The sequence below is a fragment of the Equus caballus genome, chromosome 11 (assembly GCF_041296265.1).
Source record: "Equus caballus isolate H_3958 breed thoroughbred chromosome 11, TB-T2T, whole genome shotgun sequence".
Taxonomy (NCBI): Eukaryota; Metazoa; Chordata; class Mammalia; order Perissodactyla; family Equidae; genus Equus; species Equus caballus.
This window is the reverse complement of record NC_091694.1, coordinates 43,192,186-43,210,571: the sequence shown is the minus strand read 5'-3', so window position 1 is coordinate 43,210,571 and position 18,386 is coordinate 43,192,186. Positions and strand designations below refer to the sequence as shown.

The 18,386-nt window shown below is 51.6% G+C and overlaps 1 protein-coding gene and 1 non-coding gene across 27 annotated transcripts in view; both read left to right on the top strand.

Annotated features, from left to right (window-relative positions):
* The window catches only part of MYO18A (myosin XVIIIA), a 95,679-nt gene that overhangs the window by 3,518 nt on the left and 73,775 nt on the right, over positions 1-18,386 (top strand). For 19 of the 26 annotated variants that reach the window (XM_070227774.1, XM_070227754.1, XM_070227781.1 and 16 more), the window contains exon 2: positions 7,174-8,253. In XM_070227774.1, coding sequence (XP_070083875.1) covers positions 7,255-8,253 — 999 coding nt within the window. In that variant the 5' untranslated portion in view covers positions 7,174-7,254. The remainder of the gene's footprint in view (positions 1-7,173; positions 8,254-18,386) is intronic. The other 7 variants (XM_070227780.1, XM_070227775.1, XM_070227755.1 and 4 more) reach the window with 1 other exon arrangement.
* Positions 9,059-9,204, top strand: MIR9095 (microRNA mir-9095). Its single transcript, NR_128121.1, is given in 1 exon segment — positions 9,059-9,204. It is a non-coding gene; the product is annotated as a microRNA mir-9095 (primary transcript).

Here is an 18,386-nt window from a genome sequence, read left to right as displayed (position 1 = left end):
ATCTGCTCACCATACCTCACCCGCCATCACCATTTGCGGATGTAGCCTGAATTAGAGGGAGGGTGGTTCAGTGGTAGCAGCTGAATTGGGAGGAGTGCGGAGCAGACCTGAAGAGCCTCCAGTCCTCCCCACACCTGACTTCCCTTTCTCTTGAGGTAGGAATTGTGTGGCTTGTAAATTATCTACATTCCCTTGACATTTCAAAGCGCTTACAGTCAGGCAGTGGTTTAAATTGTGGACTGATGATTTTGCAGGGCCCGGGGCCCCTTCTCTCTGCCAGGTACTATATTGTCACTTACAAGGGACTATTTTTCTTATTCTCTGATATTCAGAGATGTTGGGTGATGGGCTCAAGGTCACACAGCAAATCAGAGGCAGAGCAGGATCAGAACCTGCAGTTTGTGGTTGAGCAAAACACCTTTCCAGAAAAGGCTAGGGATTGGGGCCACGTCTGAACTCTCAGGCCCTTGGAGATTTTATAGTTGAAATAGCTAAGGTCTAGACAAGGGACGAGACTTGCTCAAGGTCACACAGAAGGTGGGGGTGGTGGCAGTGGGTCGGGTTAGCGGAGCTCAGCGCCCAGCGGGCCCCGGCAGGCCCCGCATGGGCCGAGGAGGTGCACCTGGAAGAGCAGCGGGGGACCTGGCGGGGCTGCTGGCACCTCTCCCTCTCCGGTTCCTCCCGGGCCTGCGGGATCGCTGCGTCCCCTGGGGAGACAGGATCGCGGCGGGAGGTGCCGCCGGCCGCCTGGAAGTGGCGAGGGCCGCGGGTTCCCGGCGCTGGGGCGGGCGGAGAGGGGAGCGGGAGCCGGCGGGCGGGCGGCGAGGTCATGTGAGAAGCGTGCAGGCGGAGGAGCGGCACACCTGGGGCCGGATCAGCTCCCTGTGACCTGGCGGGGAGTCACGGGGCGCTGCGGGGCGCGGCGGAACCGGCCGGGGAGGGGCTCGGCGGCGACAGGCGTCCCCCAACCCGCTCGGGCCGGGCCAGGTGCTGGGCGGGTCCCGCCGGGCGCCCTCGCGGTCCTCGGTGGCGGCCAGCGCCGGGAGCAGGGCCTCGGGGCTGCAGGAAACGGCCGCTCAGGGAGGTCAGAGGCCGAGCGAGAGAGGCCGGCTCTCTTGGGAAAGTATTTCCTTTGTATTTATTTATGAGTGTGGTCCGGGGGGTGCTGACCTTTCTAAGTATCCACCCACAGCAGCCAAGTCTGGACGCCCTTGTCTTGGGATTCTAACGTTATAGTTTCCATTTCCTGGGGTTTCTACGTTGCCAGCTGCAGGGTGACCCACTTAAATCTGTCCCCACTTAAAGCCACAAGACACCAGTGAGATCTATTTTAACCACGTCCCCGAAGTCACTGAAACTTTTTCAAGGCATGAGACGGCGAGCTTTGAATTTCCCATTGCAAACCGCGTTTACAGCTCCAACGCTAAATGGGTAGCTTACTGCTTTGTCAAGCCTGTCCTTTTTATTTTTCTTTTATTTGTTTAAATCTTGAAAATCACAAAAGTAACCTGTGTTGAAAAAAGGTTTAATTCACAGGAAGTGTACTAGGTAGAAAGCCAAAGTATTACCCCTCTTTGCTCCTACTCCACAGAGAAAATTTAGTAATGGATCTTTCCAGACTATTTTTCTAAAGCTTGTTATATATATTTATAGTTTAATATATTATATGTTACATAGTATAATTTTATATAAATATTAAAAAATTTTTATGTAGGAAATAAAGTACATGCAGAAGAGTAGAAGAAAAATATAATAAAACATACACACACAATAAAATATAAATATATAATACACACAATAAATATAAAATATAATAAAAACGCATAATCCCCCTATCTAAAGCCCCTAGGCTTGAATACACACACACCCCTACCAGCTAAATATTCTCATTGTAAAAAATTAAAACAGTATAGATAAAACAGAAGTCTGCTTTGACCCTTCTGAAATCCCTGTCTCTTTCCAGACCATGCATTTTTCTCTGCATACTCAAATATTATACATAATGTGCATGGATATATATGCACACATATAGTTCTTAAAACTTTAGCAAAATTATATATTATTTGGCAACTTGCTTTTTCACTTAATATAGTATAGAATCTTTCCAGGTCAGTATACACAAAACTACCTCATTCCTTTTAATAATGGTCCAGTTCTATAACTTAGCTATTCCCCCAGTGATGGGCATTTATATTGACAGAATTTTGCTATTACAAACAATGCTGCAAAGATTAGCCATGTTTATTGTGTGACTATGTGTGTAGAGGCCCTATAAGTGGAATTGCCCAGAGAATATGTACATTTAAATATTTTCATGGATATCGCCAACTTGCCCTCCTTAGACCAATTTGTACTCCCACCAAACGTGTGAGACGCCCTGCTTCCCATCCTCTAACTGATTGGTGTTATTAATCTTGGTAGTTTTTACTGAACTGCTAAGTGAACAATAGTATACCTGTTTTATTTCACGTCTGTGAATTTTCCAGAGGCTGACTACCTATTTGTGGTTGTTGGCCATTCATATTTCTGCATCTGAATTGCCTGTCCATATCCTTGGCAGTAGCTATGTGGGGCCTCTGGACTTGAGCAGGTGTGATTCAGGTTGGCTGTGTGCTCACCGGTTTGCCTTCACTCTTTCGGGCTTTCCTTTCCATATACAAAGGTCCTGCCCAGCGTTAAGATTTGATGTCTAGACTTAGTTGAGTCACACTTGTGCCGATAGTCGTTTGTGTACTACTTTGTTATCCTGTCTACCATCCCATTTTCATGGCGAGAGTGGTCCTGCCACTACTGGGGATCATTCTTGAGGGCTTACTCTGGGCTGGGCGTTATTCGAAGGGCTTATATACATATCTCATTTAACTCCCATGCCTTATGCGGGAAGTACTATTATCATTTCTGTTTTACAAATGGGAACACGGAGGCACAGAGGCCCTAAGTGCCTCGCCCAAGATTGCATAGCTGTTAACTCGGATTTGTTCCCAGGTTTCTTACCTGACATCTGAAGCCTAACTCTTGCATTAGTTTTATGTATCTTTATATCCCTTGCGTTTAGTAGGTGCTTGGTAGATGCATATTTTTTCCCAACATTTTATCACAAAGCTCTGCAGATGTTTAGAAAAGTCAAAGTCAGTGAACACCTCCACCTCCTAGATTCTACACTTAATGCTTTATTATCCTTGCTTTATCACATATTTATCCCTTGATTCAGCCATCAAGCCATCTTACATTTTTGATGCACTCAAAGCAAATTGCAAACATTGGTATACTTTGCCCCCAATACTTTAGTGTATGTATCATTAACTAGAGATCAATATCTGTTTACAGTTCTTTTTTTCTTTTGAGTGAATATTTCACACAATGAAATGCATAAATCCTACGTGCACTATTTGATGACTGTTGACAAATATATACACCTGTCAACCCAAACCCCTATTAAGATACGTGACGTGAACAACAGCCCAGAAAGTTCCCTCATGCCCTTTCTCAGGCCATCCCCACCCCTATCCCCTTCCCTACCTCAGAGGTAGCCGCTGTTGTGACTTTCCTTTCACCATAGGTTACTTTTGCCTAGACTAGAACTTCACATCCATAGTACCATACCAGTATGTACTCCTTTGTCAAAGGCTTCTTTTACTGTCCCTGCCATAATATTTTGAGATTCTTCCCTGTTGTGTGTATAAGTAGTTGCTTCCTTATTATTGCTGAATAGTATTCCGTTATATAAATATGTAAGCTGTTTCTCCTGTTGATGAACTGACAGATGCATATTTGAGTTGAATGCTCTTTGCCCTCAAAATGCTTTCTGTCTTAAAGTGATAAAGCAGCTGAGTTCACTGAGTCACTTGTACTTTGCTTTGATTTGAGGGATAGTAGTGTCAAAATGATTTAGGGAACACCCTAATTTACATACATATCTTTCCTCCGCTTAAAGTTAGGAAAGGCCTCTTGGAGTAGGGTGAGGGGAGAAAGGCAGAGAAAAGGTGAGAAAGGCAGAGAAAAGGTCAGAAACACTGTAAGGTTACCTTCACCGGAAAGAGTAAGAGACGAAGGGGAGGCGGGTAGAAACTGCACCCTGGAATGGAGAGTGGGGAGAGAGTGATGTCATTGCTGCTGGAGATGTTGGACCTGAGGACAGGAGATGCTAGAAAGTCCAAGATCTGCAAGAAGGTGACAGAGTCTGTCAGGGTCTCTGGCGAATTGGGCGCTGAGGAGCATAAGAGCAGCAGCAGCTACAGCTGCATTGTGGGTCTGACCCTGGAGGGGGAGGCTGCAGGGGGCTCCAGACATGTGGCACAGGAGAGAACCCAGGCCACAGCCAGGCCTGGCAGTTGTCGAGATGACAGTGAGGAAGGGGTACCTTGTAAGCTGTGCAGGTAACAGGGGCAAGACAGGGGTGATGAGAGAAGGGCTGAAATGGACTCAGTCTGCAAAGGCCGCAGGGTTGGAATGAGAGGGGTAACTTTGGCAGAAAGTTAATAGCTAACCTGTGTCCACAAGAGACTTAGATATTTGGAATTTTAGAGCTAGAAGAGACCTAGATCATCTAGTCCAACCTTGAGCAAAGTGACAGGCTCAAGGTCCCCCAGTGATTTGTTGGCAGCTCCAGGCCTAGATACCAGATCTCCTGATATTTCCGGCCAGCGCTCTCCCCTGTGCGGCCTCTGGGACTGTTGTTCCTGCCTGTCGCAATGACAGCGAGGGGCACGCTTTTGCCAAGACAGGTACTTACATGAAATTACTTCTCAGGGACCTCTCAAGGCCAGAGATTCCAGAATTCTTAGGCCTGTTTTCCACTGATACTGTTCAGATATCTAGCCCCCAGCAAAGAGCCAGGACTCGGTAAGGATTGCACAGTGAGATTTGGAGACCAAAAAAGTTGGGTTCTCTGTGGTTGGACTGAAGCCAAGATACTTGTTTGTCTTCTCAAGTCCCGGAGGTGGGTTTCTGTCTTCATTTTCCCCACAGTTGCTCCTGGAGCCATCTTCTAAACCAGCCTTTTAAGACAGTGCAGGTAATAAGGGGTGAAGGGTAAGGTGGGCAGTAACCAGCCAAAGGTCCCACATCCTGGTGTGTGGTAGGTCCGTGCTACACCCCCACCCATGTTCAGGAGGAGAGAGACTCCTCATGTCAAAGTAGAGCTCTGAAGAGGGAATGCCTGACCCCAAATCAGTCCAGACTCAGCTGGCCAGGGCTACCCTGGCTTTGTTCTTCCTGGGCCCCCTAGATTTCCTGTCTTCCTCCTCCCAGGTACTATGGAGTAGTAGAACCAAAAAATTCAGAGGGAAGTTTGTTTTATCAGGTAGAAACTGTGGTTGGAAGGGGAAAGGGGTGCCTGCTACGTCCACAGGGAGCTAGTGACTGAGTCCAATTTCCCACCTCTTTGGAGATGCTTTACGACTGAAGAGTTCTCTAGAATTGCACTGCCCAATATGATAGCCACTAGCCACATGGGACTGTTGAATACTAGAAATGTGGTTAGTCTGAGTTGAGATGTGCTCTAAGTATAAGGTACGCACTGGATTTTGAAGACTTGATAGGGAAAACAGAATGCAAAATATCTCAGTATTTTTTTATATAGATTACATGTTAAGATGACAATATTTGGGTCATATTTACATTAAATATTGTTAAAGTTAATTTCATTTATTTCTTTTTACATTTTTTAACGTGGCTAATAGAAAATTTAAAATTGCATATATAGCTTGAATTATATTTCTTGTGGACAGCACTGCTCTAGAAAGGATATTATCTCTCAGGAACCAAACGGGTCAGGGTGCTGGGCAGGAGGGAAGCAATTGGCCAGTGCACCGGGCCCTCGGGAGTTCCTGGCCTTGATGCCCTTCCTAGGGTATCATTGTGTCTGGTTTGGGGTCCCTCTCCCCGGTTAGGGGTCCCTCTCAGTAGAATGGGGACCCTGGAGGGCCCTGTCTGGTTGTGGGGGTGGGGTGCACAGAGGGGAAAGGCCTCTCCAGGGCCTTGTAAGAGGTTATTGCTGGAAGGAGTAAGCTTGTAGGTCCTGTGTTTAGAAATCCAAGGGGGAGGCCTTCTTGGAGAGCGAAAAAGTTACATTTAATTTCTAATTAGGTGGTATGGCCTACTTCTACTTCGTGTTCCCTGCTGGTTAGAACAAGAAAGGCTCTCTCAGCTCCACCTCTGCCAGATTTTTCTCAGTCCTGTCCTCGCTGGGTGTGCATAGGGGTGGGAGTAGGTTGGCGCCACAGGCGCCCCTGCCGTGGAGCTGGGGTTTTCTCTCAGGCTGCCACAGCTTTCTTCCTGAGGCTATATTTAGGTGTTGGTCTGGGGAAAAGGATGTGAGTTTTTCAGGATCCTGTTTATCCAGCAGACCCCACCCCCACCTTCAGCTGTCTGTCCTCTCTTCAGTCTGAAACTTCCCCCTCCATCCCTGCTTCACTTTGGGCGCCGAGGCCCTAGAGAGACGACAGTATTTGCCATCAAATCCTGGCATTGCTACTTATTAGCTGTGTGACCACTAGCATATACTTAATTTTCTGAGCCCTGTTTTCTCCTTTGTAAAGTAGAGATAATGATACCTACCTTGCAGAGGTGCTGTGAGGTTCAAATGAGACCGTGTAGGTCAGGTGCCCGGCATTATGCCTGGCAAGTGGTAGTCATTACATGAATGTTGGTTCTTTGAGGTCTTCTGTCAGGCAGTGGCTCAGGCTGCTGCTCTACGGATAACAGGCTTAGGAAGGAGCCCGGGAACATGTGATGCCTGTTGCCTTAATGGACATTGGCTGTGGGGAGGCGATGGTGCAGAGTCCTTTCCTTTTTCCTTTGTGTTTGAATCATAAGCTGGGTCCCAAGTTAGCTTGAGGCATCCTCTTGCCAGGAGGTCCAATCTCCCAAATGCCACCTCTGTGCACACCTAAGCCGTGATCTATTAAGGATTGCAGGAAATGACAGACTTTGGAGTCGGGACTTTGACAACCTCAAGTCTCCTTATTTGTCAAATGGGAGTGATAATAGACCTACCCATAGCAGTGTTATGAGGATTAACTTCACTGAGACGGTATTGTGTGAAGCAGAGCGCTGGCACAGAGCCCGCACTCAGTGAGGGGCAGCTGTGCTCGTTGGTTGGCCATGTCTGGACGGGAGACACAGGTAGACACTCTGCTTAAATAACCTTGCTCTATCTCTTTCTGTTTGCAGCAGCAAGGTGGGGCAGAAAGGCCCTGTACCAAGCACCCATAATTCTCTGGGGGCATCACCCCTAAAAACAGCACCCCCACCATGTTTAACCTAATGAAGAAAGACAAGGACAAAGATGGCGGGCGGAAGGAGAAGAAGGAGAAAAAGGAGAAGAAGGAGCGGATGTCAGCGGCAGAACTGCGGAGCCTGGAGGAGATGAGCCTGCGACGTGGATTCTTCAACCTGAACCGCTCCTCCAAGCGTGAATCTAAGACGCGCCTGGAAATCTCCAACCCCATCCCCATCAAGGTGGCCAGCGGCTCCGACCTGCACCTGACTGACATCGACTCCGACAGCAACAGGGGCAGTGTCATCCTGGACTCGGGCCACCTAAGCACAGCCAGCTCCAGTGATGACCTCAAGGGTGAGGAAGGCAGCTTCCGTGGCTCTGTGCTGCAGCGGGCAGCCAAGTTCGGCTCTCTGGCCAAGCAGAACTCACAGATGATTGTCAAGCGCTTCTCCTTCTCCCAGCGGAGCCGGGATGAGAGTGCCTCAGAAACCTCCACCCCCTCAGAGCACTCTGCTGCCCCTTCTCCGCAGGTGGAGGCGAGGACTCTAGAGGGACAGCTGATGCAGCATCCTGGCCCAGGCATCCCTCGACCAGGGCCCCGGTCCCGAGTCCCTGAGCTGGTGACTAAAAGGTTCCCGGCTGACCTGCGTTTGCCCCCTGTGGTGCCCCCGCCACTCCCTGCCCTCAGGGAGCTGGAGCTGCAACGACGGCCCACTGGAGACTTTGGCTTCTCCCTGAGGCGCACGACCATGCTGGATCGGGGCCCAGAGGGCCAGGTCTATCGCAGGGTGGTTCACTTTGCTGAGCCCGGTGCGGGCACCAAGGATGTGGCCCTGGGGCTGGTGCCAGGTGACCGTCTGATGGAGATTAATGGGCACAACGTGGAGAGCAAGTCCAGGGATGAGATTGTGGAGATGATCCGGCAGTCTGGGGACAGCGTGCGGCTCAAGGTGCAACCCATCCCAGAGCTCAGCGAGCTGAGCCGGAGCTGGCTGCGGAGTGGCGAGGGAACCCGCAGGGAGCCAGCCAATGTGAGTGTTTCCCGGGAGGCAGTGGGGGGCAGGGATTGGGAATGCTGGCATCTCTTGTGGTTGTACTTGGGTACATGATGGGGGTACGTAAGAGCTGCAGCCAGAGCCAGCAAGTGTGTGAGTGATGGAGCCGTGCCGCTCCTTGGGCTCCGGGGACAACTTACCTGGCCTCGAGGAGGAGTGACCTCAGCAAGGAGTGAGACTCTGTGATACAAGCTTCATGATACAAGGGTGGGTTAGAGGTCTGGGCACCATATTTCCTGAGCCCTAAATTGGGGCAGGCAGGTGAACATGTGCCACTTCCAGATATGAGAAACAGTCTGGACTATTAGTCTACTCCTAGACTGGTATCTGGACTAAAGTATAGGATTTCCATGTGATTTAGATATTGGAGATGAAAATGCTTTGGTAGCTTCCGGGGCGATGACCTCAGGCCTCCTCTGGCCCCTGAGTGAGTGAGGAGTTGAATACCAGGTAAGGTTGCAGAGATAAGCAGGGGCCAGACCATGGAGGACCTTGTAAATTATGGTAGGAGTTTAGATATTATCCCAGTGAAATGGCATCATTGTAGGGTTTGAAGCCGGGGAGTGACTGGATCTGGGTTATAAAGATCCCCTGGGCTCCAAGAGTCTCTATGACCTCTCTTGCAAGAAGAAAAAGCCTGGCCCCAGAAAAGTCTGCAGGGATTGTGTGACCTGACTACCCCTGAGACCCCAACTGTTAGCCTGTGCACACAAAACAGCAGTGGAGGGGGTGACACAGGGGCAGAAGAGATTTAGATCAGAGCGTGAGCTGGTCTCTAGGTGGATGGACATCTCTAACCCCAGGGGTCTTTTGATAGGGTGGCTGCATATCAGTTTGGAACGTTCTGCCTGGCGACAGTGCATGAAGGACAAGTTGGTTTCTGGCCATCCCTCTCTCCCAACTGTGGGTTTTAAGACTGTCCAGATCTGGTCCCTGCAACCTAACCAGTGCACAGCCTCTCCAGGACCTTTCAGCACTAAGTGACCGGCCAGATGTGTCAAAGTCAGAAGTGGGAGGAAATGCTAAGGAAGCAGGCAGAGCCCCAGTCCTAGCTTTCTCCTGGGGAGGGGAAGTGGATGCTCAGAGGGCTGCTCTGCTTCGCGGCATAACAGGCCTGGAGGGCCTGGGAGCAGCAGGGTCAGAGTCTGGCAGGAAGCACTGGAGTTGGGTTCCAGATCTTTCTTTACCCCGGGGCTGGTGGGTCAGGCAGCTTTGCCAGTCAGGAAGGAGTAGTGAGTGGGAGGGAGCCTGCCGTGGAGTTCAGGGAAGGACCTGGACTCATTTATTCCAGAAACGCACATCGAACACCTACTATGTGTTAGCCACCAGGCGAAACTAAACTCTTAGAGGGAATGGTCTTTGTCTCAGAACCAAAGACTATACCATGTTGCTATGTGTGGCAACTTTCTCCCAGGCTAACATTGCTTTTAACAGATGGAATTTTCTTCTTCTTAAAGAATGAATCCCTGGGGGGATTGTTGCTAGCTCCCTGCTGAACCACAGCGCAGGCCTTTATGGGGCCCTGAGCCTGGCATCCCAGATGCTGCTTAGTTTCTCTTTATAGCACAGGGATCTTCCTGGCTTCTCATATTTCCCAGCCACTCTCCCTTCCCAACTAGCTGCTGCTACCCCATCCCTGGGGAAGTAGATGGTTTAACTTTGGAGGCCCTGGTGGCTTCCAGGTTACAGCTGGTATCTCTGAAATGCTGACTTGCTCTAGCCCCCCTGGGACAAGCCCAGGTGGTGCCCAGAGGACTTCTTCCCCAGGCTAATGCCTGGGGGATCCAGCAGGGGACACAGTGGAAAGCCCCATCCTCATGAGTCTCCTAGAGCCATCTGACAGGACAATGAGAAGCATAGGATTGAGAGACCCCGTATCTTTTCCTACCTGGTGGGTGTGGAGACTCATACCACAGCAGAGAGGAGCAGAGGGAGCCCCGCATCCCAGCTTCCCGGGACAGACCCCGGAGCCGGTGTGGGAGTGCTGCAGCCTCTTCTGCGGCTCTCATCCTCTATCTCCTCCTCTTCCTCCCACTCCTACTCCTGCTCCTTTTCTTGGCAGCAGTTCTAATCCCAATTCCATGCCAAGAAAAGAGTCTTCCCGCCTCCTCCAGGATCCTGGGAGGGGTACCCTGACAACTCCAGCCCCCCAGGGACAGCTCCTGGCAGCCACCCTGCCCGCCAGGCCATCCATCAACTGTGTCCACACGTTGCCTGTCCCCAGGGAGCCCTGAGGGAGCCGGCTGGCCATCTGTTCTCTTTCTGCACACAGATGGGGGCCAGGCCCCGTGGCTCCTCTCCATGGCCTGTTCAGAGGGCCCCAGGGAGAGACAGCCCCTCGGGTTTCCCTCTCACATAGTATGTGTCCAGAATGCTTGGCTCACACCTTCTTCCTGTGTCCCTGTAGCTGCTAGACAAGGTTCCTGGGAATAGGGGTGAGCCACAGTGGTAGGATAGACTTGGGGCCTGACAGAAATCACTCAGCGGGCCTGAGAAGCAGCTCTTCTTCTGCCATCTGTCCTTCCACTCATTGTTGTGGTTAGTGTCGTCAAGTCAGTTCTCACTCCTAGTGACCCTGTGTAGAGCAACGCAGAACCCTGCTCTGTCTTTTTTGCACCATCCTCTCACCTTCCAGGGCTCTATCAGACAATGCCCCACTACTATTCATAGAGTTTTCATGGCCAGTTTTTGGAAGTGGGTGGCCAGGTCCTTCTTCCTAGTTTGTCTCAGTCTGGAAGCTCCGCTGAAACCTGTCCACCATGGGTGACCCTACTGGTATTTGAAATACTGGTGGCCTAGCTTTCGGCATCACAGCAACATGCAGCCGCAACAGTATGACAACCGACAGATGGGTGATGTGGTTCCCTGACCAGGAAACGAACCTAGGCTACAGTGGTGAGAGTGCCAAATCTTAACCACTAGACAACCAGGGCTGGCTATCCTTCCGCTCACCTATCTATTAAATAAACATTTGTTGAACTCTTAGTGTGTGCTAGGTCCTGGGATCCAGCAGTGAGCAGCACATAATCCCAGTCCCAAGGAACTCATAGTCTAATGGGAGAGATGGTCAAGTAGCAGACAATGGCAGTGCCATTTGAGAAGCTCAATGACAGGGGCCCGGACAGGATCCTATGGGGCAAAGAAGAGGGACTTCAAGTACAGTCCTGGGAGTGAGTCAGGAAAAGCTGACACTGGGTAGAAGATGAGTACAGAGGAGGCGAGAGGAAGGAGAAGGCTGTAATTGTCAAGGCCTTGAGATTGGAGAGAGAAGGACACATTTGGAGAATAGGCTGCGGGACAGTGTGTGGGAATGAATATTGAGAGAAGCAGCAGAAGAGGTAAGCAGGGGCCAGGTCACCTACCCTTGTGTGCCACGCTAGGGAATGTGAACTTCAACCTAACGGCAATGAAGCAGTTTAATCAGGAGTGATAGGAACAGATTTTAGAAAATCTCTCTGGCTGCTTATGGAGAATGCTTTCAGGTGTAGCAAGGATAGCTGTGGGGAGAATAGTGAGGGAGCTGTCGTGGTAGAATGGATGGAGGCCAGAACTTGGGTAGAAGCAGTGGAGATGGAGAGAGGTGTCAGACATGAGCAACTGAGGGAGGCTCAGTATCGTCGGTGACCAACTGGTATGGGGGATGGAGGAGAGGAGGGGTCAAGTGTGACTGCCAGTTTTGGGGGAAGATACTAACTTTTTTCTTGGTTCCTTAGGGAGAGTGTTTTAGAGGTATCTGCTTTGGGATCAATTACTCTTAAACTTTCTAATGGCGAAGAGTCCCCTGAATCTGGTGAGATTAAGGGAGGTGTTGGTAAGGATGAGAATCTCAAAACCCAGTTGGATCAAAATTCCTTTCTCTAGTTCCATGAGTCTGTGTGGGAAAGTCAGTGCCCACTGAGAAGGGGCAGAGGCTGGGTGGGGACTAGGGCCTGAGAGAGAGGAGAGCTGGTCCCTTTGTTTGTATCCTCAGCAGGCCCAGCATGGGGGCCAAGTAGGTTGTCTGGGAATATAGGATGTTTCTGCTGAGCTCAGAAAAGCCCACCTGGCTAAACCTTGGCCGGTGTGGTTGTCCCCCTGCTGCCAAGAGCTAGAGGAGCTGGCCTGCACGGGAGCCCTGCCCCGAAATCACTGCTTCCCTGAGCATGGAGGATGTGGTGGGAGGCGAGAGATGGGGGTTTGAAGGAAAGTCTACCACTTCCTTCCAGTCAAGTCTAGTTTGCTGGCCTCTGGAGTTGTCAGGCATTTGCCTGAGATCTGTGATACGGTTTCCTGTGCTGTTGGAACTTGGAGTTTGTACTCAGAGGCTATAGGGCTGTAAGGTTCCTTGAGAGGTCATCATGTCCATCTAAACCACCTCCAGACTCAGGAGAACCTGAGACAGGGCATGTTAGAATGGAAAAAGCATACATTTTGGAGCCAGAAAGACCTGTTTTTGAGTTTTACTAAAGTTACCAAACTTTTCTGAGCCTTAGTTATTCATTTCCTTGAACATTTAATGAAGTCTTCTTAAGGACCAGGCACTGTACTGGGCACTGGGGGATTAAGTAAATGAAATATACGGTTGTCCCTCAGTATCCTCGGGGGGATTCGTTCCTGGGCTCCTGCAGATACCCAAATCCACGGAAGCTCACGTCCCTTATATAAAATGGCGCAGTATTTGCATATAACCTACACACATCTTCCTGCACACTTTAAATCATCTCCAGATTATAATACCTAATACAATGTAAATGCTATATAAATAGTTGTCATACTGTATTTTTTAGGGAATAATATCAAGAAAAAAAGTCTGTACATGTTCAGTGCAGACGCAACCATCATAGGCTTTCAGTCCGCAGTTGGTTGAGTCCGCAGTTGTGGAGGGCTGACTGTAATCTTCCCTTCAGGAAGCATAGACCTAAGTAAAGAAATGCAACCAAACGCCGTAACTGCTCTCACAGAAGTCTGTACAGGTGTACAGCAGAGCGGGAACGAGGAAGTGGCCAGTTCCACCTAGGGAGAGGGGTGGCAATTAGGAAAGGCCTCTTAGAGGAAGTGACCCTTGATCTCTAGGAGCTTATTCTGTCCTCCCAGAATCTGAGAAGACTAAATCAGAGAAGGATGCACATCCAACTAACTCCAGTTTTCTCTGAGGAGGAGAATAAGATTGGAGCTAAAGGGAGACTTGTTTTTTATTCTATATACTCTACTTTGTTGAGTCTTTAGGTAACATAAATGTATTAATGTATTAGGTGAGATCACTTCTGTGAGACTTTGGCAGGTAGTAAATGCTCAGGAAGATGAGACCCTTCCCTCTGCCTGGTCTCTAAAGCCATCCCCGGAAGGAAATTTTGCAGCCTCTTTAATTAATCCGTCCTAGTGCTCTCCCATCCTTGCTCCTGGTAAGGTTTTCTGTCCCATGAAGACTCCTGATCCTTTTGTCCAAACTCTTTCCCTGTGGCTGTGTCCTTAAAGACAGCCAGCCGAAGGGAGAGGTGGGACGCCGGGTGCTCCTCAGCTATTTCCAGCTTCTTAGAGCCCAGCTTCTCAGGCCTACAGGCGTGGTCATCAGAGACCTTGCAGGAGACTGGTCAGTCAGGGTTGCCTGCATCTGGGAGAAGGGCGGGGGCCCCTGTCCCATAGTGTAAGCTCTAGACCCCTGGGTGGGAACTGTAGGAGCCTTGTTAACCTTGTCCCCAGGACCCCTGGGTGCTGTCAGGAGTAGGGCCTGAGGGATTCCAAGGAGAGACTCAAAATTGTACTGCTTCTAGGTCTGCCAGGACAGCCTCTGAGCAATGGGCTTTCCCAGGGCCTTCTGGTAGTGGTGGAGCAGCTGGGTGCTGCCTGGGCTCAGTGTTCTAGAATGCTTCTGTTCCCAATGTTACTCCAAATGATGCTTGAAGGGGTTTTTGTTTTTTGTTTTTTAAACAGGACATTTTTACTTCGTTTTGTGCCAAAGCTTCAGGCACTTCTGGCATCAGAGAGTATCTATGTGAGAGCCCTGGCTTGGGGGCTCAGAGTAGATCCCACACTGAGTTCTTTTGGTAATGAGGGGCCAGTGGGTAGGTGTCAACGGCATGAGAACTGGTGGGTGAAGGGTCTTTGGGAGCGTTTTGGAGGGTTGTCTATCCTGGATTACTGGGATGCGTGGGCCCAGCAGGACAGAGCGGTGGACTAGGTCTTTCTATTCTGCTCCATCTCCCTTCTCTGTCCTCAGAGGCACCATTCTGCCTTCTTCCCAATGAGATGCTAGACGAACTGCAGCCCCAGAGTGCCCTGGCCACCCAGCCCGTGGGTGGTGGGCACAGAGCCCAGACCACATTGAACTGGATGTGGGTACATGTCATGGTCATCGGTTGTTTTTGCAGGCGCAGCTTGGAGGCCTGGGGCGGGGGCAGGGCCTTGATTGAGGTAGCCTGCCCTGACCCCTTCTGGCCTAGCCAAAACCCTTCTGGCCCATCCTGATACCCTTGGCTACTCTGCCCTCTGCTTCCTTCTAATCTCTCTTATTTACATTGAAATGGTTCTGGAAAATACCAGATATGCAAACACCCAGACTAGGGGTGGGTGAGGAGTGGGGTGAAGGGGGGTGTGTGGCGGGTGGGAACACAAGTATTTTAAAAATGCTGCAAATCTCTACAGCGTTTCCCAGAAACCACAAGCACGCGTTCCGCCTGCCAGCAGGGCTCCCGCCACCCCACTACACTAAGCTGCTGGATTCTCCTCGCTGTAGCCTGGGGTGGAGAGCAGCATCTGTGGGGGTGGGACCCGTGACTTGGTTGGGGAGGGGGCTCCCTTGCTGCCTGGGCAGGCTGCCTGGCGCCTCCATTGTCAGTGCTGGGCAGTGGGTATGGCTGTGCCCCAGGCTTCCAGCAGCACTGTGGGTGCCCACCGTGCCAGACAGACACTAGGAAGGAATGGAGTCTTCATGGCTCCCCACCTCCTGCTGTGCAGTTTTGGGGGGCCCCAGCCAACCCTTGAGTCCTGATTGGTGTTTGGCAGCAGCTTCTGTTCTGTTAAATACAGGAGACAGTGTCATCAAAGCTGATTTTTTCAGTCGTTGGCTCTAGTTTGGTTGGGAAACTATTTCCTCAGACCTGGGTCATCACTCTGGCTGGCTCCCTTAATCTCTTGCCATATATTCTTCAGCATCAGGGCATAGCGTTCTGCCCTAGCACAGCTCAGGCTGCCGCTTTGCACAGACTCCAGGGCGAGGAAGAACGGAGGGTGTTTGCCCCCTGTTCTGTGTGGCGCCCAGTACCATGTGTGGCACTGACACGCTCCCTAAGTAGTGCTCAATTGATCCGGGAAGGATTCAGCTGAACAGAAGTCCCTGGAGAGAAGGGCATGAAAGATAATAGCAAGGATGAGGATCGTGACTGGTGGTCACTACGCATGAGGCACTGTTCTGGATGTTTTACATGTAGTAACTCATTAACTTTCCCCAACAACTCTTAAAAGTAGTTATTATAATAATCTCTATTTCACAGATGTGGAAGCTGGATTGCAGAGAGGTTAAGGTTAAGCAAGTTGCCTAAGGTCTCACAGCTGCTAAGTGACTCGTTGGGGTTGGATCTTGGGCGTCAGCTCCTGGCTCTTCACCAGTGAGCTCTGTAGGGTAGAGAGGGCAGTCTCCGGGTATTCTCCACCCACTGCCCGGGCGGGGGCCCTTCTGACTCCTGTCACTAGAAGGCTCTTCTCCAGAAGGGGAAGCCGGGCGTGACTGGCCACTCTTGCTCTGTGGACCGTGAGCCACAGAAGGGCGTGACCATTGCTCTCTGGCTCTCCTGAGGATTAGCCAGAGGCAGTGAGCTCAGGGGGCAGCAGGCGGGGTCTGACCTTGCGGGAGCAGGGAGGGGTTCTGGGAAGGGTGTTGAGAAGCCTTAGGGAGAGAAGGGCACCTGCTTTGGCAGCGCTTGGGTGTGGTCCCCCAGTAGTGGTGGAGGGGCGCACTTTTGCCCCTTGCGCATTTGCCCTGTTGGATCCTGGAGGGCAGGGACGTTGCCCCCTCACCTTTTAGGCCCTTGTTGGCGTGCTAGTTCTGGTTCCCGCAGCATGCAGGGTGGCAGGATCCCTGGACTGTCACCTCTGACCAAGAACACGCCCTCCTCTGCTGCAGGGGGGCTGAACACTGTTGTTCCTCCTGTGCGCTGAGGGAAAAAGGTGAGGAGCACAGCCTGGCAGAGCGCGTAGCAGGCAGTGGGTGTGCAATGCGAGTTCTCACTGGCTTCTACCATTGAGTCCCTGCTGTTCCTTTTCCCTATAATGCTCTTCCCTGCCCACCCTCATGCACTCATATGCATTGGCCCCAGTTTGAATATCATTTCCTCAGGGAAGCCTTTCCTGATCCGCTCAGACCAAGTCAGCTCTGCACCCTGACTACACCCCGTCTTTCTCCTTCATAACATTCATCAAGATTGTCGTTAAACTAGTTATCCTCCCCTTTTTCCAGGGCTGGAGCACTTCATGAGAGCAGTGGCTATTTGGTGAAGGAAAGAGGATGGTTCTCTGGTCAGGAACTGGTTTCCCATTCTCTCTGTTTGCTCAGTTTGGGTTCCTAGTACCACTCGCCCCCACCTTGACTGGCCTTGGTGACTTTGTCTGCAGTACATTACCATGTCCTGCCACTACCCTTGACTCTGCTTCTTGCGTGCCTGGGCACTGCGCAGCTCTCTCAGGAGTGCGGGGGAGATGAGCTCTAGGCATCCGGGAGCAGGAGCCTGGGGAAGGGGCTCTAGGAGGAGGGTCCCAGGGACAGCCTGCCTTCTGCCTGGCGCTGGAGCCTCCAGGAAGGCACCAGGCTTGGTTGAGAAGCAGATTTGGGGTCACACGGGGTCACACAGTGTCCAGCGCAGGGGACCCTGGAGGAATGTGCCTGTCTTACTGACAGGTCTCGGAGGGCGTGGACTGGAGGCCGGCAGGGCTCAAGGCTTCCTCTTCCCCTCTGCTGCTTTCCCTGGGCCGCCTGCATGCTGGAATGTCGGCAGGCTGGGAATTTTCACAGCGAGGATTTTTCCCAGTCACAGCAACAGATTCCAGCTGGAGCCTGGGGACAGCTCCCACACGGGCTGGGGCTACCAGGGAGGGCAGGGGCTGATGGTAGGACAGCCCTAATAGCTCTGCTCTTGGGGTCTGGGCTCAGTTTCCATCCTCTCTGGGAGATGCAAACATCTGTCTCCCCACTGGAGTAGGCCAGGGGAAACCTGGGCTTCTGGAGCTGTGGGGCTCAGGAGAGGCAGTGGGAGGCCTTGGGGACCAGAGGCTGTCTCAGTGAGGAGAGGACGTGGCTGGCCATGTGCCTCAAGGCCTCCCTTCCTCCAGCCAGGGTGTGAGTCAGCAAGGGGAGCCGCCTCGGATTCCACCCTCAGGTGGGGCTGAGCCCGCCAGATCCAGGTTCTCCCGCCTATGGGGCCACTCAGCCTTGGCAGGAGGTGGCACTGCTGAGTTTGTCACCATATTTGTCCTCCACTCTGTGGGCTCCACAGTGCCTCCAGGGCGTGGCTCCCTCTCTTAGTGACCTTTCCGGCCCCTGTGCCCTTTGCCCCCTGATCTCAGTTCTGCTGGCTCCTCCCTCCCGTTCTCTTTTCTGCAAGGAGCTGACTCACTTCCTCCCTCCCTGCCCAGCCTCTCTCACTGCCAGGCCCTGTGGCATGCAGGGTACCCCCAGCGAGGGAGATTTCTCACAGGGCACTTCCTGGGCTCGCTTCTCTGGCAGTGGGACTGTAAGGCTGCCCCTGGCTTTGGGGCAGAAGAGGGTGGGGTGTCGAGTGGAGTGGGGGTCGGGGCAAGGCTCTGGGCTGTAGGGAAGGCTAGGTGCTGGTGGCCTGGAGCCTTAGCACAATCAGGGCAGGATGTCAAGAAGCCTTGGTGAGCACCTGCTCCGTGTCACACTGTGGGCTTGGTTCTGTGGAGGAGAAAGGCCGAAGATGCCATCCCTGTGATCAGGGAGCCTGTGCTTTCTCTAGAACAGAAGACATCTGCTAAAAGATAGATCCCGGCCGCAGTGGCATGGGCTAGAGGCCAAGCAGCGACAGCACTGTCAGGCAGCAAGAGACGGTCGTGACTCTCTGGGACACCAGTTTCATGCCCAGCCCCATCACATCAAGGGGAAAGTGTCTGGAAATTCTAGC